This window comes from Haliotis cracherodii, unplaced genomic scaffold (assembly GCF_022045235.1).
Source record: "Haliotis cracherodii isolate W230 unplaced genomic scaffold, xgHalCrac1.p SCAF_5, whole genome shotgun sequence".
NCBI classification, from domain to species: domain Eukaryota; kingdom Metazoa; phylum Mollusca; class Gastropoda; order Lepetellida; family Haliotidae; genus Haliotis; species Haliotis cracherodii.
Genome location: NW_027266308.1, coordinates 56,018,313 through 56,042,820, shown reverse-complemented (window position 1 = coordinate 56,042,820; position 24,508 = coordinate 56,018,313). Strand labels below are relative to the sequence as shown.

The 24,508-nt window shown below is 39.9% G+C and overlaps 1 protein-coding gene across 1 annotated transcript; it reads left to right on the top strand.

Annotated features, from left to right (window-relative positions):
* The first annotated feature begins 37 nt into the window (after positions 1-37).
* On the top strand, positions 38-23,643 carry LOC139443782 (trichohyalin-like). The gene is made up of 15 exons (XM_071224699.1): positions 38-205; positions 2,115-2,231; positions 3,238-3,541; positions 4,538-4,782; positions 5,352-5,573; positions 6,548-6,742; positions 7,201-7,405; positions 8,401-8,604; positions 9,987-10,013; positions 12,162-12,196; positions 17,029-17,256; positions 18,291-18,935; positions 19,339-19,543; positions 20,954-21,907; positions 22,907-23,643. Exons 1-15 carry the CDS (start codon positions 125-127, stop codon positions 22,945-22,947), a joined length of 3,708 nt encoding a protein of 1,235 aa, XP_071080800.1. The 5' UTR covers positions 38-124; the 3' UTR covers positions 22,948-23,643.
* The last annotated feature ends 865 nt before the right edge of the window (positions 23,644-24,508 follow it).

The window sequence follows — 24,508 nt, the reverse complement described above, 5'->3', positions numbered from 1 at the left end:
GTAGGAAATGAATGTTCCGATTACTTGAGAGCAGGCTGTCTAAGCTTGTCTCTGCTTATTGTTTTTACAACAGACTTAGGGGCCCATATTTACAAGCCTCGTGGATGATTAAAATCAATTAACAATGGCACAGCATCTACCGTGTTTAGTGAGACAAGGAGATAACATTAAGAAATATAAATATTTGCTGTTAGAGAAAGATCAGGTAATTTTCAAACGCTTAGATTCGGCAAGTATTCGGATGTTTATCATCTCCATAAACATAAGCATCTTTCCAAAGGACATAAGTTCAATATATTACATATTACATGAGTGATCTTTTTAAACGATTGTCATTGACATTAGATATGTGAAATGATTTGTGAGTTTACATGTAAATTCGCCAGAACAGTAAGGAACTTGTAGTCACAACAAAAGGACATTGATTCTTGTACTCGATTTTACTTCGATCACAGTGTTCAATATTCATAGATCTAGTCAAGTACAAGAATCAATACCCTTTCGGTTACAGACCTGTCTTGCTTACTCAACATATAATTATTAATTTTAGGTCCCCCGATGTGTTTTAAAGTGGATTAAAACAACATTTCCTTGCTTATCTGACCAGAACCAAAAATTGATGGAATTTAGACACTTTTGAGGACCAGTATGTCGACTGTTTAGAAACATTGTTTTCAAACTGTAGCCGATAGCTCCCAAGATTACTCAGTCCTGCTCGCCCTTTTCTGCGAGTGAAGTTTCTTGCTCCAGTGACCACACATACTGGCCCTTTGACAACTATATTTTTTTTCCACATTTCATACTTTACATACAACATTTAGTGATGATTTAAGTTTGTAATATTAGTTTGTTTGTTTGTTGTTTCACGCCGCACTCAGCAATATTCCAGCTATTTGATGGTGGTCTGTAAATAATCAAGTCTGGACTAGACAATCCAGTGATTGACACCATGAGCATCTATCTACGCAATTGGGATACGATGACAAACATCAACTAAGTCAGCCAACCTGACCACCCGATCCCATTAGTTGCCTCTTACAACAAGCATAGTCGCCTTTTACTAATTTTTACCTGGATTTTCATGGGTATTGTCATTAATGCATGAAAGTTTAGGGTCTTTGCAGTCAGTGTTTAAAATAATTATAAAACCCAACATTAATATTGCCTGCCCATCTTCAAGTGACCTGCCCACATTCAGACACACATTAAAACGTTAAACGCTTGTTGGTAAAAGAAGAGACAAATTGTGTCTTGATTCAGTTGAAATATTGCAAACGATTGCTTTAAAATCTATGAGAAGTTATGATAAAACTGAATACTTAGTAGTAATTAAATTAAAAGGTGGGCAGACAGAGGAAAATGAATTTTTCTGAAGCACATCTGTAAGTGTTATGTAGAAAGCAGTTTTCATTGCAGTTATGTTTGTGTACATTAGTTATAGTTTAGAAACTACAGCATGTACAGTGAAAACATGTTTACAGAAAGTTAAACTGTAGGGGCATGAGTGGCCCCGTTGTTTAAGGAGCTGTGGTTTGCTGTGCAGAAATGAGTCCTTTAGATATGCAGGGGTGAGAATCTTACGCGGATCCACAAATTTTAGTGACCACAAACTTGTTAAAATCTGATAGCTACCCCAAGAAGCACCCCTAAATTATGGACCATGTTCCATTGCAAAGAAGTTTCAGCTGAAAAGGAAAATATTCGTTCTCATCCCTGGATATGCCATATACCAGTGATCGTGGGTTTGAACCCTAGATTCCCCCTGATAATGTTTCTAGTTTTTAAGCACTGTTAAACCAGACTTGCTCAAAGTTTAATACATGTATACTGAAATATTTTCATTCAGTGTGTTGATATTGGATCTTATTTTCAAATAAGATGCACCTGGGACGGTAACACAAAATCTTCTTAAACAAAAATGAATTCCATGCTTTCACTGTAATTTAACTTGTTTTCTGATGTTTTTTAACAACATTTTCAAAGACACTCTATGGATCTAAATGTCTTACATGTAGTTTATCATATAGTTGCTACTATCATTGTTTATGTCTGGAATATTGCTGAGTGCGGCCTTAAACCACAAACAAAACAAAACAAAAAGTTTATGTTGCTAGGTTACTATTGGTCGGTCTCCTGAGGTCACACATTGTCTCCTGTCGGTAATGGTGTCAAGATGTCACGCTGTGTTAAAGAAACAGGCCGACAGTACATGGAGCATCACAGACAACAAGGTACAGCATGATTATATTAGTATAATACTGTTCAATGTCATACAAGTATTGTTATACAACATGGTACAAGTATTGTTATACAACATGATACAAGTATTGTTATACAACATGGTACAAGTATTGTTATACAACATGGTACAAGTATTGTTATACAACATGGTACAAGTATTGTTATACAACATGGTACAAGTATTGTTATACAACATGATACAAGTATTGTTATACAACATGGTACAAGTATTATTATTAAAGTACAAAGTGATAGGAACAGTGTTATTGTAAGTTAAAATCAGGTATTAGATAAATAAACGAAATACTCAGATTTCTGATATTTTTTAACGTATCCTGCATAACTCCTTAATGTAATGTCATGGCTTCTGGGTCACGTGCCGACTGTGCAAGGGTGCTGCCTCTTCTGGTTGGAACAAATTTTTTCTTTGGCAGCTGGATCTCACACAGTTCATCTTCCTGTCAGAACAGCTGTTAATGCATTAAGGAGTAATGTAGGATAAGTATAGAAATGTAAAAAATATTTAGATTTTACTAAACTTTCAACTTTAGGGTTACTACAAGGCCCCTTGACTTAGATCCTTAACTTCAAGCACTGCATGGTCCTTAAGATTATGACCGCCTCTGTGGTCTAGTGGTAGAGCGCCCGCCCGGAGGGCGGAAGGTCCGGGCTTCCACCCCCGGCCCCGTCATGCAAAAGGACGTTAAAAGATTGTACTTGTTGTTACCCTGTCTGGCGCTCGGCATTAAGGGGTTAAAACAAGGACTGGTTGGCTCGGAGTCAGTATACTGTGTCTGAGTGGGGTATTCATGTTAAAGTGCGGCATGGTATCTCAGTGAGCTAGCACTATAAATCGGCATCAGTCCGGACTAGTACAAGCAGCAACACACACAACACACACACACACGTACATGCACGTTGCTATATAAGTGCAATATTCTTGGATGCGACATTAAACCCAGTTTCACCTCACCTCCTTATGATTATGATCTTCAGAGCCTGAATGGTGTGTATGTAAATGATAAGAAGTTGACCGCCCAAGTCTCGTACATATTGAAGGATGGGGACAGGGTGCAGCTGGGTATTCCAGTGAAGTCAGGACAGCCAGCAGAGTTCATCTTCCAGTTTCATGCTTCCTTAAAAGTCAAGAGAAACAGGAAAGATTCTACAGAAGAAAACAATCCAGCCAAGAAGAGACTTAAGGTGCACCAAACATCTACAAATCTAACCAACAAAGATGAAAACTGTCCACAAGTCAGTAGAGCCGAAAGAATCTCCAACCCACAAGGATGTATGCCAGGTTTGTGACAGATAGTAGAGATCTCTACATTAATGACCTGAAGGCAAAATCTTGCTTTTTTGAGTATTTTGGATTAAAAGTGAAAGTAAAATTATAGTAATGCAGGGTTAGAAATTGGAATCTATATGCTTCTTGTTCCATCTACTATGCTTGCCATAAAAGGCGACTAAGCTTGTCGTAAGAGGTGACTAACGGGATTGGGCGGTCAGGCATGCTGACTTGATTGATGCATGTCATCGATCCCAATTGCTATGGTTGTTGCTCATGATGTCAATCACTGGATTGTCTGGTCCAGATTCGATTATTTATAGACCGACGTGATATAGCTGGAATATTGCTGAGTGCGGCGTTAAACAAGAAACCAACAACAACCTAGTGGTAAGATGGGCAGTCCATGAGGAAATGTCGCAAGTCCTTCCTGAATATCATTAGTTTCGGACAAGCGGACTTATGCTAATTTTAAACCCTGTAGTGATAAGAGTATAGATACAGATTTTTTCAGTTTGTTTGAGCTCTTTGGAAGATGTAGCGAGCCTTATGTTTTGATTTCATGAATATTGTTATTTTTCTATGCTTTATTCAAACCCAGGATATACTCATTTGCACTTATTTGTACTTATTGAAGACTCATAAAAGTGAGTTAATATATATAGTCACATCAGCAATGTTTCAGCCAAATGGCGACAAATGACCTGTGAAGATCCGGGGTAGAATAGGTCTTCAGCAACCCATGCTTGCCTTAAAAGGGGATCAGGTGGTCAGTCTCGCGGACTTGGTTGATGCATTTCATCATGTCCCAATTGCATGGATCAATGCTCATGATGTCAATCACTGGATTGTCTGGTCCAGACTTGATTATTTTACAGACCACCATTATATTGCTGAGTTCGGCGTTAAACAACAAACAAACAAATCATGACTTGTATAGTTCCAGAGTTAGTGGATTTATCATCTAGTGTTCTTGAATCCTACTTTTAGATGTTCTTTGGTTGTCAGATTCTCCCTATAAGTCCTACAAGCTGAAGCTCGAGGCCCACCAGAAAGAGAAGGATGCTACTGTGGACATGTTTAAGGCTCAGCTGGAGGAGATGCAGCAGAAGCTGAAGGCCAAGGAACAAGAACAGGAACACATGCGAGAACAGCTGGAGCAGGAGAAGCAGGAACGTGTCTGTCAGGCCGCGGCCCTGGACCAGCTCAAGCAGAAGGAGTCAAAGATGAAGGAAGAACTACTCAGTAAACAGGTAGGGGAACACATTGTATCAGTGTATACTCCGCAAACAGGGACCCGTGAAGATTCCGGGGGAGAATAGGTCTTCAGCAACCTGTACTTGCCGTAAAAGGCGACTATGCTTGTCTTTAAAGGCGACTAATGGGATCAGGTGGTCAGGCTCACTGACTTTGTTGATACATGTCATCGATCCCTATTGCGTGGATCTATGCTCATGGTATTAATCACTGGATTGTCTGGTCCAGACTCAATTATTTACAGACCACCGTCATATAGCTGGAATATTGCTGAGTGCGGCGTTAAACAACAAACCAACCAACCAACCGTAAACAGGGGAACACATTGTGTTGGAGTGGAATATGAACTCAGTAAACAGGAAACACATTGTTTTGGAGTGTAGTAGGGAACTACTCAGTAAACAAGGAACACCTTGTGTTGGAGTGGACTGTGAACTACTCAGTAAACAGGGAACCCATGTGTTGGAGTGGACCAGGAGACAGGGGATCTAAAAAGCATGTTGGGTAAATTGGTCCAGCACATGATATGAATTACCCTCAATGAGAATAGTGGTTGTTGGTTTAGGAAGCACTGGAGAAGGAGAAGCAGGTCATGGAGGGTAAGATGAAAGCTGAGCTGGAGACCCAGTTGAAGGAGCGAGAGGCTCGCTTGACGGAGTACCTGACGAACCAGCGCAACTACCTCCTGGAGGAGAAGGGGCGGGTTCAGGAAAGACTGCAGCAGGAGATGGATAAGGCCCTGGAGGAGAAGGACAAACTGCTCGAGGAGGAACTCATTAAACAGAAGGTAGGAAGATTGGCCCTCATAATGAGCTGGATACTCGTGTCTGTATGTCAGCTAGATTTGTGAGGAGCTGCATACTCATGTGCATGTGTCCATTAGACCGGTGATGAGTTTGATAGTTGTGTACATGTGTCCCCTTGACTCTTGATGCATCAGATACTTGGGTACGTGTGTCCCTTGACAAATGATGAGCTAGGTGCTTGTATACTTGTGTCCCCTTTAATGATGATGAGCTGGATACTTGTGTACCTGTCCCCTAGACAAATGATGAGCTAGGTGCTTGTATACTTGTGTCCCCTTTAATGATGATGAGCTGGATACTTGTGTACCTGTCCCCTAGACAAATGATGAGCTAGGTGCTTGTATACTTGTGTCCCCTTTAATGATGATGAGCTGGATACTTGTGTACCTGTCCCCTAGACAAATGATGAGCTAGGTGCTTGTATACTTGTGTCCCCTTTAATGATGATGAGCTGGATACTTATATACGGTCCATAATGTTTTCGCTGATCTGACTGACAGTCAAGTGAGGTTAAGTCATGGCCTTTGTTCAGCATCCTGCGTCTGGCGTAACTGAACGAAAGAGGGTGACTGAATGCAGTGACTAGATGGTGACTGAATGCAGTGACTAGATGATGACTGAATGCAGTGACTAGATGGTGACTGAATGCAGTGACTAGATTATGACTGAATGCAGTGACTAGATGGTAACTGAATGCAGTGACTAGATTGTGACTGAATGCAGTGACTAGATAGTAACTAAATGCAGTGACTAGATGGTGACTGAATGCAGTGACTAGATGGTAACTAAATGCAGTGACTTGATGGTGACTGAATGCAGTGACTAGATGGTGACTGAATGCAGTGACTAGATGGTGACTGAATGCAGTGACTAGATGATGACTGAATGCAGTGACTAGATGGCGACTGAATGCAGCCATGGCTCCTGTTTGATGTGTAGTGTTGCATGTCCCCAGGAGCAGCTGGAGAAAGTCATCACAGAAAAGGAGTTGAAGCAGAAGATGCTGGAGAGTCAGCTGAAGGATACAGTGGCAGAGAATGAAAAGCAGAAAGAGTCGACGTACCAAACCAGGGAGGATATTCTAGCCAACCTCACTGACGTCATGGAGTCCGAGCTGCAGTGCAGCATCTGTAACGAGCTCTTTGTGCAGGTAATCCCTGGATATGCACGGATCATGTCTTACACAAGACTAGTCTGATGAAGAATGTTGTCATTTATAGAATTGTTGTCTTCAAAATCATTAAGGTTATCATCTGAATGTGGTAGTTTCTGCCTATCCCTGTGGTGGGGGGGTCAGGTAGCCTAGTGGTTGAAGCATTCGCTCATCACGCCGAAGACCTGGGTTTAATTCCCGACATGGTTACAATGTGTATAGCCCATTTCTGGTGCCCGCCGTGTTATTGCTGGAATATTGCTACAAGCGGCTTTCAACCTCACTCACTCACTCACTCACTCACTCACTCACTCACTCACTCACTCACTCACTCACTCACACAAGATTTTATTTGGTGTAAGTACCAATCTGTAATACCATTTCTAGTAAATTCATAAAATTGAAATAAATATCTTATCAACAGATTCTGTTGTACATCTGAATTATGCCTCTAGGCGACCTCACTGAACTGTGCCCATGGATTCTGTGCGCTGTGCATCAACCAGTGGATGGAGAGGAAGAAGGACTGTCCTGTGTGTCGAGCCCCTGTCACAGCCCACCATCGATCCATCGTCCTGGACAGCTACATTGATAAGATGGTGGAACATCTCACGGACGAGCTGAAGGAGAGGAGGAAGGAGCTTGTGGAGACGCGGAAAGGTGGGTGAGCAATGGCTACAGATAACATCTTTAAGTGGCGTATTAGATGCGTCAATGAAGATAGAAGAGTTGACTTGCATATTTCAACTTCTTTATTTATTAAATGCAGTGCTATGGACTTGTTGGTTGGGGTACTAGCTTCTGTAACAATATTGCATTGAAAGAATAAAGAAATCCCTACGTCAACTCTGTCATCAGTGACTGCACATCAGGTCCATCTGCTTGTATCACATAGTCCAGTTCTTAGGGTACTCATACTGTTATATCTTGTTTATTTCTGGGGTTCAGACAAGGTGTTGCCAAACCAGAGATGCACTTTTTTTCCAACTACTGTTTCAAGTGTTTCTAACTCACAAATCTATACTTGAAACAAAACATTGATTCAAATCACCTGTGAGAATCTCAGATTCAGTATTGGTTATTTTTATGCCATCTCGTACTATCTTTCTTTCACACACTTTTTTCTTCTTCTCCAATCCTTGTGTGGAAACAATCCTAAAACAAGTTTCTAGCTTAAAAAAACTGCCTTACCCAAACACATCCCAGCCGTAGTCACGTGATGTACCCAGCTCACTCATGCTCTCTCTTGTCAATCTTGTATGGAGACGGGGTTTTTTTTAGGAGAATAATATCTTGTATTTTTTGGTTCAGCATGGATACTAAGAAAGAGAAAGTGTGTGATAAGTGCAAGTGCACAGGACCAACACTCTAGTTGTTGCGATTGTCGAGGACATTGTACGGAGTTGGACAAATGAAGTTAATCAAAAAAACTATCAGAAGCTATAATTACTACCTTCAGATGCAAGTGTGAAAGACATGAAAATGACAGGTGTTCCTAATCATCTTAAAGGAACATGGGTCTGTTTTTAAGAGAAAGAGGACTACGCTAAAGGCCGCACAATCAGGCTCCCCTATGTCTAAGACAATGGGAGTTTTGTAAAGTGTTTCTGCACTTTCATTAGATGAGGGATCAGAATCCTTTCTACCTGTTTCAGCTGAACAAGCGAAATGGGATGCTGACCACCAGACAGACGCAGCAGGACCTTCACGAGGTCGGAAGAAAGCAAGACCAATAGTTATAGAGAGTGACAGCTACAGTGACAGTGACAGTGACAGTTCTCCATCTCTTGAGACAAGTGACTCAGAGGAAGGTGCCGGCAGCGCCTACTATGGGGGATACGGAAGATGTTACTCCTGTGGTAAGTCAGACTCTGAGCACTGGCAAGCTCCTCACTGTGACAGTCAGGTTGCAGAGCTCTCCATTTTGCTTGGCAGCCTACAACCATGCATGAGTTGCTACCGACTGACCGTAAGAAAGAAGTCATGACTGTCCTGCTGCATATTACTCATTTCTCTCAACGTTTTTCTGTCTTTGTCAATTTGAATTTCTATTTCATTTCAACTGCGAGGTAATTGGTAGTGTGAGAATGTAAGGGGGAAGTTGGGTGCTTTTCCATTAATGTCCAAATCTGAAAAATCTATTTTGACAAAGTAAATGTAAATTAATCTGGGAAACTGTAAATCAGTCGTAAATCTTTCCCAGTTCACTATATAGCATCCCCATAGAACATACACAAAAATATAAATGTCACTGCATTTGGGGTTTGAGGGACATTTTTCAAGATTCTGCTACTGGTCGCTTGCCCACTGGTGGCAGCGATGATACTGGGAAGGTAACCAAAGTGTCACTCGCTGGGAAGGAACTTCGAGTGGTTGCAGCGATGATACTGGGAAGGTAACCAAAGTGTCACTCTCTGGGAAGGAACTTCGAGTGGTTGCAGCGATGATACTGGGAAGGTAACCAAAGTGTCACTCTCTGGGAAGGAACTTCGAGTGGTTGTAGCGATGATACTGGGAAGGTAACCAAAGTGTCACTCGCTGGAAGGAACTTTGAGTGGTTGCAGCGATGATACTGGGAAGGTAAACAAAGTGTCACTCGCTGGGAAGGAACTTCGAGTGTGGAAACATGAGTTTAGACAATAATGAATCAGACTTTGGGTTACGTATAAGGTCATTTCATTCAAACTTGATACCAAACTGTTGAAGTCTTTGAAGCAGAAATTAGACGATGAGAGTCATGTGCTTGACATAAATACCTGAATGATAAATACAAAAATTGGGTATAGTCACAGAAATCTTATGTTGTTAGTATACGAACCACCAAAAGAAACATAAACACCACACATTTTGGTAAATAAATGAAGAATTACACATATTCAAAAGATATTTGATGGGTTCAATACACAAACGAACATTCTGTGATGTTGCACGAACTGGCGCTCATGAAAGCATAACATCTCACGTCATAGATTCATGACTCGAGATGCACCATTTCATTTGTCTCATGTAGGATTAGCATGTAAAGTTTGGAAATCATGTGCAGCATATTGTGTTAAGAATAAAGACATTCTGTGGTAACACATGACTGATTGTTAGTTTTGTCATTAAGTGGCACACACCTGTTCTTATATACATACTTCTCTATATGTTTTTATGGTTCTGTTTCCTTTGGCAGTGAGTATCTATCAAGGGTTCTTTATTGCCCAATTGCGGAGTTCACAGACTTGTGCTTCATTCACAGGAAGACGAGGTCACTGGGCCAATGGATGTCCAAACTAAAGATCTGCTTGAGTACTCCAGGTACTGGTACCCCAAAGCCAGGAACATGACAACTCCGAGATGAGTGGACTACTGCCTACACCAGAACATTCTTGTTGATTTGTCATGGCTTCAACAGTTCAAACCTTGAAGACATTGACCTATGATAATGACAAATGGTTGCTTCAAGATGGACATGTATGGTCGTGATGATAAAAATACTGTCTTCTTAGTTGATCCAGTTGAGATGACAGTATCTTTGGGATGAATATCTATTAACCTAGCTGATCTCACTGATATTCACTTCAAGACAGGCGTTCAGTTGAGATGACAGGAGTACAAATCCAGTGTAACTTGTGGCATTAACAGGATTGTCCATCCATCGCTGAAATGGCCTGGCATTCAGGTTACAGTTTGATTGTCTTTGCACATAGACAGTTAATGGATTTACTTTGACAGTGCTCTTTGTGAGATTGTTGCTGTGTTCACCTATTATTTTGCATATACATCTGCAAAGCTTTGCGTTCAAGCATTAAAAGAATCTACATGTACAAGGCATGTACAAACAGCAGATGGTATAGGTATTGGGACACTGTTCTATCTGATCACACAGATAACGTTTCAGAGAAAAAGGTTTGCATTTTGTGATTTCAAAAATCTTGTTCAGTAATTGTGTTATGGTGCTGTAAATATACTCCTCAGCCTTGATAGGGATAATCAGATTTGTCATTCAATACTTGACATATTATGAAAATTGGTTTTGTCTATCGTTGAACGATAGATATATCCCTGTTAAAAGTGGAGTAGTATAATTCAGCATAAAAGAGTTAGTCGTGGTGTTATAAATTGACTTTTATCATATCCGATTACCTGTAACATTTGCATGTGTATAAATATTGATGCTTCAAGAAAGAGGATTTCTGGCGAATGTTACCAATAATTGATAACATCAAAGAACTTCTAAACACTTCCAGGTAAGTGTCCCAAGGCACAGCTACTACTTATGGAGGCAAATATTAAGGTTCAGCCCTCCCTGCCCTCATGTATAAAAGCTCTGTACTATGATTACAGGATGAATTGTACACAAATTACAAAACTGCTTTATTGAATAGGTGTCAATACATTCTGAATTGCTTCATCCCCAAGTTTATGAAATCTAGAACAGTGAAGGTTACTGGTTTGTGAGATGTATACACCTGGAAAATAATCAAGCACTGCTAACTATATTTCCATATAAAACAGCCATTTAATACAAATTGTATGCTGTATTTATTTTCTGACAAAATTGAAATGGATTACATTGTTAGACAGTTTGTATCTCATGGCAGTAGTTGTTTGACTACTTTGTGCAGTAACAACACAAGAAGGAGTAAAGGGAATAAATTTATTCATTAATATGATATTTGGCAAAAATTTGGAGGCAGACTCGGTTGCATTTAAAGGTAGGGTAGTATAGGACCATAGCCCGAGATGCGTTGTCATGGGGTCGAAGACCCGGACTATCTCGTGGGATATGATGCCCTGGGGTCGTGGACCCGGACTATCCCTGGAATGTGTGCCCTGGGGTCGTGGACCCGGACTATCCCTGGAATGTGTGCCCTGGGGTCGTGGACCCGGACCATCCAAGCTATGTGCCATGTACTACTTGGGGGATACTTAGTTCACTCCATGTGAGTGTTGCCATGGGGTGAAGTATAAATGCTGAGGTGGTGTATAAATGCTGAGGTGGTGTATAAATGCTGAGGTGATGTATAAATGCTGCCAAATCTGCCTCCTCATATGGGAGGGTGGGCGGGAGTTAAAAACAATGGCGACAGGACAAAGTTGAACAAGGCAGAGGTCATGTGATCAATTCTTTAAATAGCAAATCAGACCGATGAGCATGCGCATGCGTAATACTGTGTAGGTAGGTAAATAAGCTGTAACTACTAAAAGTGGAAAAAGGGGGTACTGGAAAACAGGATTGTGATAATTATAAATGATAAGAATAAGAGTGTATGGATGGATAAGATAACTGTTATTAGCTGCAAAACAAATATATATAATTTACATTCAGTCAATTGAATGCTCTACTACTTTGCATCCTATTTATGACCCTGTCCTTGTGATTATCTGGACAAACATACAGTTTGTATACCAACTCTTTATCATGTGTCAGGTGTTCCTGGTATCCTAAGCATCTATCAGCATGAGGTCAGTGTCATAGGTATGTCCAAAAGATACAGGGAAGTTGGAATATGATGCCGCGAGACATACATCCTTCATGTGAAACATGTTCAGTCAGGACTACAATAGATTCCTGTTGCATTCATTGTTTGCGTTCAGGTTCATTGTAGCTTTAGCAGGTATCTCTGATATGATAAGGTTCACAAGCTTGAATCAATTTCTTGAATTGAAAGGCATTACTGTTCTCATTAGCAATAGTATCATTGTAAAAAAATGAAGGTTAAAGACATATTTAGAGGGTCTTTCCTTGTTTATTGTGTTTGTGGACTGATTCATGTCAAGAGTGTGGTGTCTTATGCAGGGGTCCGGAAAATTTAAAATACCAATCAGACATTTGGATTTAGGCCACGCCCCCTTCAAATAGCATATTTTCGTACGACTTTTCACACACATTACAAGTTGTTACTTGTAAGACTCTTATGTCTTGTTCACTGATTGTGCTGCAATTTGATGTGCAGAGTGGTGTCCCTAAGTCATGTCAGGATCTGGGGTATAATCCAAGATTTGGTCTGAAGTCAGTGCAAAGCCATTATTGTCTCGATTCCAAACACTGTGATTTTGAGAGAAGTTTAGAATGAGCTAGGAGGTGTATGACACAGCAATGATGGGGAAGTTTTACTACCGTTTGATGGCATAATAAGAATATTTATATCTACATATTATTATCTACATATAATAGGTTGTACCATTCATTGATTGTCTTTGTTAGGTAACAATTATTTTCAGGGAAATTATTAACAGATACTTGGCTTCAGTTCTTTTACTGATGTTTATTTTTTTATTATGATGGTTAGATCTATGTTGATCTGAAAATGGTTGGAAAAGATTAGACTTGATTAGTGAACACCCATTTTGTAGTTTTTTATGATAATCATATTTGTGCTTTATAATTGTAAAAGTAGAAAACAGTTGCTGTCAGGCAAGACAGTATTTCGTTTCTTCTCTCTTAAGACAAAATACTGTTATACACATTTAAAAATGAGACTCCTACTCACATCAGTTTACAGTATAGAGAAGAAACAGTTTTTGTTTTCAGATTTGTAGGTGTTATGTAGAGTTGGATTTCTGAGAATCTGAGAACACAATGCTTATTATAATTTTTGTAAAGTTGTAATTGTTGGCATTAGTTTCTGTTGTAATCCTGTATTGAGAATTGTGAGACAGAAATGGTGTCACTTAAGGATTCAGCAACATCATCCACTGCCTGGTTAATAGAATGCAGATGAGAATCAACTAAAGAGAAGGTTCTCTGTAAATGTCTGTGTAATAGTATGTGTAGTGGAGGCTTTTCAGAGTATTATTTTTAATATATGATGTACTGAAATCCCAAGTTTGGTCAACCAGTCTCCGCTGTTTAGTGGATAGAGCATCTGCCTGGAGAGCGGAAGTTTACTGGTTCGATCCCCGTCCATGTCGTACCAAAAGATGTAAAATGATAGTACTTCTTAAGTCTGTGCTTTTTAGTTGACTTGCCCACAGACATCTCTTGACATCATTTTCAGTAGATTTTAGTGTTATCGTGTTATTAGCTGATATTACTAGACCGAAACAGAATTTTGCTAGACTAGGGCTTCGGACTAGTTGGTAAGGTCGCAGACTGCTTTTTGTTACCCTGCCAGGCGTTCGGTATTTGGGGAATAAAACAAGGACTGGTCGGCTTAAGGACAGTATACCATGTGTGACTGGGGTATCCCAGTGGGCTTGCACTTTCATAACTGGCATTAGTCTGGACCAGTACAAGTAGCCACACACATGCACATATACATGCATGTTGTTATATAAGTGCAATAATCTTGAATGCAACATTAAACCCCATTTCACCTCACCCCCGAAGTTTTATGATTGAGAAAAAAAGAATATTTAGCAAGAAAAGTACCATTTTGTGAATCCCATATAAGCCAGGCAATTGTAGCGCACAAATTTGGTTTTTTCTTAAAGTAATTTATTGTTTGTATTTTCTTCATTAAGGATTAGATCAGTTGCCATTTGTGAATACATTATTGTTATGACTATCCCCTCATACTTGAGTACATATGTAGAGATGTACAGATGTGTTTGTTTCTGATTCCCACAAAGTTTCATTGATTAAAATAACATAAAAAACTTAGAGACTTTTTGTTGTATGAAAGTAAAGTTTTGGTCAGAAAAAACACCTCAGTAGTCTAGTAGCATAAAGGATCTGCCTGGAGAGCGAAAGGTTGGGGTTTCGATCGTCAGCCAGGTCATAGATGGTTTGTTGTTTAACGCAACACTCAGCAATATTCCAGCTATATGACGGGGGTCTGTAAATAATCGAGTCTGGACCAGACAATCCAGTGATTAACATCATGAGCATCGATCCACGCAATTGTGATCGATGACATGCATTAACCAAGTCAGTGATCCTGTTAGTCGCCTCTTACAAAATAGATGGTACTTGTTGATACCCTGCCAGACACTTGGCATTTAGGGAATAAAACGGACTGGTAGGCTTGGAGTCAGTATGCTGTGTCTGTGTGGGGTATCCATGTTAAACTGAGGCATGGTATCTCGGTGAGCTAGCACTATAAAACCGGAATTAGGTCGCACTACTACAAGCAGTCACACACACACATGCACACACATGTGCATGTACTTTCCTATATAAGTGCGACAATCTTCAATGCAAGGTTAAATCCAATTTCACCTCACCTCTGGTCAGCAAAAACAATGTCCCCTTGACAGTTGTTGGGCAGAATCGGTGCCTTGTAACCAAGTCAACAGACATGGATCACTCAGTGACTTGGCTGATTGCATGTCATACTCCGGGATTTTTCCTCATGCTTTCAGTCATTTGTTTGCCTGGTTCTGGTTGCACAGAGCACACAGCGCATAGGGCTGGGACGAGTCCAAATTTACTACCCGGGTACCCACCCCCCTATTACCCGACCCTACCTGGGTACCCACAGTAGGTATCAGGAGATGTCTAAAAATGTCCGATTGGGAACATTTTAAGAATAGCCCTGGCAAAACGTATTTAGATACATGTATTAAACAACCTGGTCATTCATACACTGAAGTTGAATTAAGTTATATCTTTATTCAACCATATGAAAAATCAGAAGGAATGGGTGCATAGTCAGAAAGAAATGCAAACATTAGTGACTTGTAGTGTAACCATAGAGTTCTAGATCATTTTTGTCAATAAACAATATATCATGTGATTAACCACGGGTCCGGGTAGTCCTGTGGGTACCCGAGTTACCCATCCCAGCCCTAGCAGAGCTACAGCGTATTTGCGTAAAATACCCCCCAAAAATATTCAAAACTCCATTACTTTCAATTTACATGTGTACATAAACGGATGCATTAAATGAAAAACTCAAATATATATATATATATAAAAACCGTGTAAATACCCAATGAAGCTTTTTCAGCATGCGTACAAAGGAGCTAATTTCCGAAACACAATTACTAATTTACTTTCCGAGTCAAACGTATATATTTAGAACAGTTATATACATCCAGAGACCATATACCAATCGGTATATGGTCTCTGTATACATCTAAAACGTTATTTCATTTTTTTTTAAATCTTAAAATGTTCGCTAATTTGGGGAAAAACCCAATAGAGTGATGAATAGATGAGTGAAAAAATACCAGTTACCCAATGAAAAATGTAATAACCCCAAGCGAAAACGGCTACTATTGCCTGGCGAAAACGGCACCCTATTTTTTCCCTTGGTAAAATAAATGAAATTAAACTTACATGGTCGTTTGCAAACACCAATAATTGTGAAAAGTTCAAACAAGTTTACATTAGAAATTAGCCCCCTGAGTCAGCTACTATCACAATGCTCGGTGGTACATGGGCCGATATTGTAAACGTGAGATGAAGATGAAAACTGTGAAGAACTGTATATATGTGAATGTATGTAGTTATCTGTGAACAACTGGAAAACAGGAAATAACATGTAAATACATGAAATAATATGTAACAAATAACATAAATCAGATATACTACGACATAAATCGTTCTTATCGTTATTAAAAACAGGTGCCGTTTTCGCCCGTCACATAGTAGCCGTTTTCGCCAAATGCGGTGCCTTTTTCACCAGAGAAATCGTTTTGCTGAGAAACCCTAAAACCCTAAAATAGAAACTCAATAGCTCAAAAAGTTATCTTGAGCTCTGTGTGCAGTTATTCTGCAATATCAGCAAATTAGACAAGTTCTTTCAGTATTTTTTGTCATTCTTCAATCACATGCCTGCAAATGAGAAAATCTATTTTGACTTTAATAGATGATGAGAAAATAAAGCACCTCTTAATCCATAAAAAACAACGGTGTAAACAACAATACAAAATGATCGACAATTGTGTGTGTTTTATGATTAAATAAGCAGTCTGTGAAGTTATTTTTCCATTTATGGAGTTACAAATGTTAAAACACTTGTAGAAAACCGGTGTGTTCAGCTTTGCGTAAATCTGCAATGCATAAAAAACAAAACCTATTGAAGTCAATCTTGACATACTACCATGGTACATTTTAATAATATTTAGCATGAATTCGTTTCCATATATCATTGAGACACTTTACAAAGGTCAGTGTATTTGATTCGTTATCACTTCCCACTATAATAAAAGACAGCTCTCTCTGAAAACTCTAATGCAAAGTACGCTTCGTTTACAATCGGAATGTCTCAATTCAGTGTAGAAAGCGGACTTAGCCGATGAACCCGAGTGATCTAAGAAAAGGTAACTCTGTTTTTACTTCATGGGAGGTAATCCATTTGTTTACGTCCTGCGTTCGTTTCGTCATTTGACACAGATGTTCATTCTGAATACTCATAAGTAAAGTTATATTCAAGACTATGGATGACCCGTGGGGCGATGATGACGACGATGGCATACTGGCACAAGCAGTAGATAAAGTGGAGGAAGTTTTCTTTGCTGAAGATGACGACGATGACTGGCTCTTGTCACAAAGTCTCGCTGAGGTGGAGGAACAGCTTCAGCTCGATACGTCACATTCGCACAGCTCCCAGACAGATCACCAGCGTAGCAACAGGGTATGACATTTGTGCTGTTTGAGAGTAGGGAGCATCAAGAATTCACCTACGCTTGATATTTTCGGCTATGCACCAATATCATACGCAGTATTAAACAACTTTCATCACACTAGTCCCATGTTGTTGTATCTATAAATGAAACATCATGATCTATTTGTAGTCAGAACGGACCTTTTGTAAGGTCGGCATAGTCAAATAAACTTGATTTTATATGGACTCACAACTTTATGCTTACAAGATGAAGCTGTGAACAAATACACACCAAAATGATAACAAACCCAACAACAAACAAAATTACGCATACTGGCTTGGGACCGGTTATCACCAAGGACCAATTATCCCCAACTCACCGTTATAAGCGAGCACATGATTGCATCTCATTTTACTGTTGCTCATTTTCACCAGAAAAGAGAAATATATATTCGAAACTGATGAACAAAACGGACTCTTCTGAGGAAATACTAAAACAACACACCATATGATCACCTTGCTCAAATACAACTTTAGGAAAGACACGTGGGCTGTGTCATGTGACTAATTCACGGGAAAATAGAAATCAATCAACATGATGCACCTCATTTTTGTCATTGCTTAAAACTTAATATCAATTAATGCAATTCATAAACATCGAAAATTTGACATCAACATTGAAATATTACTCTAAAATAACAGTGTGCGGAAACCTCATCAATGACATAGGTTATATGTTGTGAAAAAAATTTGACTATCATAGTGAAAGAGTCATGCAGTTGTAGTCCTGGTAATCCAGGTACTGTCCAACGTTCAGAATGCAGTACCACAAATTTTTCAAACACGTCACAATACTCTATAATGTAATTTCTGAATTTTAATGTCAGATACACCAGTGAAACAATGCCCTGTGATGTCAGCCTAGCATCAGTAACCATGCTTTGGCCTTCCTAGATCCATATGCTCCCAGGTACTGAATGGCCAAGATGTGAATCAGGATACATTTGTTCAATTTGGCATTAAAAAGAGTTACATGTCTGATTGAGATCATGGATTTGTTCCAGGTGCCACAAACGAACTCAGCAATATCAGCAAGGTCAGAGAGTCATTTCTCAAAGGACACTTATTATCTCAATCCAGAGTATGAGAAAGGAGCTTTGCATTTAACAAACAGTCAACAAAGATCATCCCATCATCTACCTTCGAGCACTATTACTTCAATGTATAAAACTAGTACACCAAATTCAAAACAACCATCTACACCATCAACATCAGGGATGAAAAAAAGTGCGAGCAATTCAAGTAAAATGCAAACTAAACCTAGTTCATCCCATAGTACTACATCAGACAGTAAGGGCCAACAACAGAAAAAGATGCATAAAACTCAAAAGACATCAGTATCAGAGACATTTCCCAAAAGAAGTCAACAGCATTTTGAGAAAAACATTTTTGACCAGAAATGTGGTGTACATGATGTAGCTGCAGGTTTTACCAAAGAACCAGACTCGTGTTCAGAGTCAGGGGGTGGTGCAGAATGTTCCGTGGGTGTTGCAGAAGGTTTAGGGCCTCGGTCCGGGACATCTGGGAACAGGAACTCCGGCAAGGATATGGAGGAGGAGCTGCAGAAGCAAAAGCAGTCTCTGGAGAGGGTGAAGAATACTTTGGACAGTGAACTGCAGTGCAGTATCTGTAATGAGCTGTTTGTACAGGTAACTAGGACTGTATAGCATTGCAAATGTAAAGATTACAATGAATCCCGATTTGTTCTTGCTTTTTTGCTTCTGACATTATATTGCTGATCTGATGTCCAGTTGTTAGTGATAGGCTGTGTATAAGAATACATTATTGCCACAGTTTTAGTGTCATCGCATTCATTTAAACTAAATTTGTTTTCTACCACTTGATCTCTGACAACAAAATTAACTTTTCAAGTACGGTTTTAATATACCTCCTTTGTCAATTTTTTATGCATTGGGCACTTACTACAGCAATTATGGTAAGTCTACAAGGCATGTTTTCCATTTGGACTTCTCCTTTTCCACCCACATGTTTTTTGTACAGACAGAATGCTACAAGGAGTTTTGAAACCAAAGTCATTGTTTCTCTGTGTAGGCAACATCTTTAAACTGTGCCCATGCCTTCTGTGCCCTGTGTATCAGTCAGTGGATGAAGACAAGCAAAAATTGCCCAATGTGTAGGACCAACATCACATCCAAGAACAGAAGCTTAGTTCTGGATAGCTTCATTGATAAGATGTGTGAGCAGCTGGGGGAGGAGATGAGGGAAGACAGGAAAGCTCTTTTAGTAGAGCGCAAAAGTAAGGAGAATTATAATAATTGATACTTGGCCAGTATTGGCTTGTCAGCCCTGGCGCTAAAGAGCTTAATATGTGGTGTTTGGTAAGAAATGGCTTGTCACTCCATGGACTATAGAGCATAATATGTGATGTTTGGTAAGTATTGGCTTGTCATTCCATGGACTATAAGGCATACCACGTGATGTTTGGTAGAAATGGCTTGTATAAGCGCTTCTAGCACAGTTGAATGCGCACTAACCGCCTTCTTTCTCCAATTGGAAATCTGATAGATTCTTGAAGGACCTTTCTTAGAAACAGTTACATACTCCATCGGAAATCCTTAATATATGCTGTTTGTTAAGTATTGGCTTGTCAACTCCCTGGACAATAGAGCATAATGCGTGATGCTTGGTAAGTATTGGCTTGTTAGCCCTTAGGCTACACTGTTTAAATTATGATGTTTGGTAACTATTGGGTTGTCAGCCCTTGGGCTATAGAGTGTAATGTGTGATGTTTGGTAACTATTGGGTTGTCAGCCCATGGACTATAGTGTAATGTATGATGTTTGGTAACTATTGGGTTGTCAGCCCATGGACTATAGTGTAATGTGTGATGTTTGGTAACTATTGGGTTGTCAGCCCATGGACTATAGAGTGTAATGTGTGATGTTTGGTAACTTTTGGGTTGTCAGCCCATGGACTATGGCGTGTAATGTGTGATGTTTGGTAACTATTGGGTTGTCAGCCCATGGGCTATAGAGTGTAATGGGTGATGGATGGAAGCATTGATGTGTCAGCCTTTGGGCTATAGAGTATAATGTGTATTGGTTGGAAGCATTGATGTGTCAGCCTTTGAGCTATAGAGCATAATATGTGATGGATGGAAGCATTGATGTGTCAGCCTTTGAGCTATAGAGAATAATGTGTGATGGATGGAAGCATTGATGTGTCAGCCTTTGGGCTATAGAGTGTAATGTGTGATTGATGGAAACATTGATGAGTCAGCCTTTGGGCTATAGAGTGTAATGTGTGATTGATGGAAGCATTGATGTGTTAGCCTTTGGGCTATAGAGTGTAATGTGTGATGAATGGAAGCATTGATGAGTCAGCCTTTGGGCTATAGGGTATAATGTGTGATGGATGGAAGCATTGATGTGTCAGCCTTTGGACTGTAGAGCATAATGTGTGGTAGTTGGAAGCATTGATGTGTCAGCCTTTGGGCTATAAAGTATAATGTGTGATGGATGGAAGCATTTATGTGTCAGCCTTTGGGCTGTAGAGCATAATGTGTGGTAGTTGGAAGCATTGATGTGTCAGCCTTTGGGCTATAGAGCATAATGTGTGGTAGTTGGAAGCATTGATGTGGAAGTATTGTCCAGCATGTCATAATTATCTCAATGATTTTAATCGTAAAGATGTATGTTATTTTCAGATGAACAAGCAAAATTTGACGATGCTAATCCTCCACACCACCAGCCTTCACGAGGACAAACTAGAACTGCAAGTCCACCTCAGACTCGATATGATCGGCCCTGGCAACACCATGATGATACATCATCAATATCATCTTTTACGGACTCAGATTATTCTGAAGAATATTGGTCGTTAAATAATAGAAATTTTGAGAGAGACAGGAGAGACAGTGATTCATGGTACTCCACAGACAGTTCAGCCACTGATTTCAGTGACCATAGTCCTCGCTCAAGACAACGACGTAGGGATATGAGGCATCGAGAAAGGAGGAGGACGCGTCAGCATCGACGAGGCAGACACAGCAATAGTGACAGCTCAATGAGTACTGGGAGAAGGGAGGATTGGAGGAGAAGGCGGAGGAGGGAAGAGGAGAGGAGACAACAGACAGATGAGCGTAGTGATGAGGACAGTGGTGACTCACATGATGAAGAATCTTTACATGGGAGAGACAGAAGACGAGGAGGACGAAGAAGAAGAGCTAGAATAGAAAGTAGCAGTGACGACAGTGATTGGGAGAATGATAGACATGCTACAGTTAGACATACTAGAAGAAGGAATAGTCATGACAGAGAAAGGAGCAGAAGTAGAGAAAGGAGCAATAACAGAAGACAAGGCCATGCCCAGAGGAGAATCATAAGGTCAGATGATGAGGATGTGGACAATGGTGGCAGAGGTGGGAGAGGACCCCATCAACACACTGACCATGATGGCAGTTATCAGTCCACCACTACAGCCTCTAGTCAGGGCTCTACATCATCTACAACGTCAGTTCCAGGGACTAGCAGGGTGAGGCCAACCAGAGCTTCAACCAGCTATGGTAGAGGTGGACAGCCCAGGAGAACTCAACTGATTAACCCGCGGCCAGAATCAAGACGTTCTTTTTATGGAGGGTATGGAAAGTGCTATAAATGCGGTAAGTGTTTCATGAATTGATGTTGATCCCTAAAATCTGTGATAATATTCCCTGAATGTTTCACAATCCTAAAGTAGGTAAATATGAGGACCAATATGATCTGCATTGTAATATAACGAGCCAGTCTAATGTCATTTTCCGAGGCAAGGACGTTACATGTAATAGTCCAATTTCTAACCTTCCCGAAACTTGGCTGGAATTCCGAGTCTATGAACTAGATATCCTGTTCGCAAACAACATGGATTTCAATGTGCGGATTTTGTTCGACTGCAGGATTTGCAAAGCATGTGTACTGTCAACTGAGCCTGCGCAGATATTTTCCAAATCTTTTCATGTTTTTAATAAAGTTGCTCCAATGATTTTATGCTCATCGATGGGCAAGATCCGTTTTTTTACAATATAGATCTTGATTATTAATCAGATCTTTTTGACTGGGTGCTGCCCCAAATTTTATGAAGCAAATGCAAGTGATGTGGGAGATGGAATCTGATTTGTCAATAGGAGGGATATAGAAGGGACATAATTTGTAATAGACACTGGTGGCACCACTTTCTAGCCACGATATTCCAGCATAGTTCAGCAACGGTGGAAAATATACTTTGGCAGACAGTTAACAACCTTGCCTCGGGAAGATGGTCAAATGATAGCATGATGGGAGCCGTCAATACATTTACACCAATAATACAAGTCTCCTTTCAGATACAACACTTTGGAAGTACTGGAATGTAGTTACCATCATATTATCAAATTTATTTTTGGGGGACTCCATCATGTCTTTGTTTCCCCTAGCTCTAATCATGCTCATCACTATTCCAAGGATTTGCTTCACCCACACAAAGCTAGGTGCATATTTCTTCCAAGAGCCAAAAATGATGCAATTTGATTCTTATTTATTGATGTGAATCACTTTTACTTTGCCAATGGCTATCGCAAACATGGATATCAGGAGTTTTCTAATTGTATCTTACAAATGATCATATCTACAATGTATATTTGTAGGGAGATCTGGACATTGGGCAAATGGGTGTTCATACAGATGAGTGAGGAGAGTTGCAGCCTGATTTGAGGATCTGAAGTCACACCGGAAGATGTTCACAGTTCTTCATGACTTGGATGCGCCATGATATCTTGATATCAGTACAGCTTATAGTAGCTTAGTTTTTTGTCATGTCACTCCACGATGTCACAGAATATTCATATCATGCAGTGGTCATTGTGGCAGTATAATCATGGCTTGCAGAGGTCATTGTGGCAGAATAACCATATCATGCAGTGCACATTGTCACAGAATAATTATTGTTTGCAGTGGTCATTGTGGCAGTATAATCATGGCTTGCAGTGGTCATTGTGGCAGAATAACTATATGCAGTGCACATTGTCACAGAATAATTATGGCTTGCAGAGGTCATTGTGGCAGAATAACAATATGCAGTGCACATTGTCACAGAATAATTATGGCTTGCAGAGGTCATTGTGGCAGAATAACCATGGCTTGCAGAGGTCATGTGGCAGAATAACTATATGCAGTGCACATTGTCACAGAATAATTATGGCTTGCAGAGGTCATTGTGGCAGAATAGCCATATGCAGTGCATATTGTCACAGAATATTTATGGCTTGCAGTGGTCACTGTGGCAGAATAACCATGGCATGCAGTGGTCATTGTGGCAGAATAACTATATGCAGTGCACAATGTCACAGAATAATCATGGCATGCAGTGGTCATTGTGGCAGAATAATCATGGCATGCAGTGGTCATTGTGGCAGAATTATCATGTTATAAAATGGTATCATACACATTGTGTCTTGTTACACAAGTATACAATGATCTATTTTCCAATCAACTGCTACACATTGTCTGTGATGAATGTAGATTAGGTGAAATAATTGTGTTTCCAATTTGCTTGCGTCCTTACTACATTACTTCTGGATTAGACCCATGAAGATCCGGGGTAGAATAGGTCTTCAGCAACCCATGCTTTCCGTAAAAGGCGACTATGCTTGTCGTAAGAGGCGACTAACGTGATCGGGTGGTCATGCTCCCTGACTTGGTTGATGCATGTCATTGTATCCAAATTGCGTGGAAAGATGCTCATGGAGTCAATCACTGGATTGTCTTGTCCAGACTCGATTATTTATTTACAAACCGCTGTCATATAGCTGGAATATTGCTGAGTGCGACGTTAAATAGAAAACAAACAAACTTCTGGATTATTTAAACTGAAGCTTACCTGTTGAATTTGTGGGCATGTTCAGTATTATTAAAATCTGATCTGTCACGCAGATATGTCACCTCTCTGCATGACAATCTGACAATCCCTCCATTGAGATTCATGTCAGAGAAACTCTAAGGTTTCTAAAATCATGGTACGAGCGAAAAAAGCATTCAGAGAAGCAAGTCTGATTTCCTGATAACAAATGTAAATGGGCAGTTCAGAATTTAAAAGAATAAAGGCCATGCTAATATATTGTTGTGGACATAGAGGGTATACAATGCAGGGAATATTTGTGGCACCTGATTCGCTCTAGAGTCTACACATCTCTCATTTAGATTGTGTGGTCAAAGTTCCTGTGTACAATCTCATTAAAATCAGATCTTAG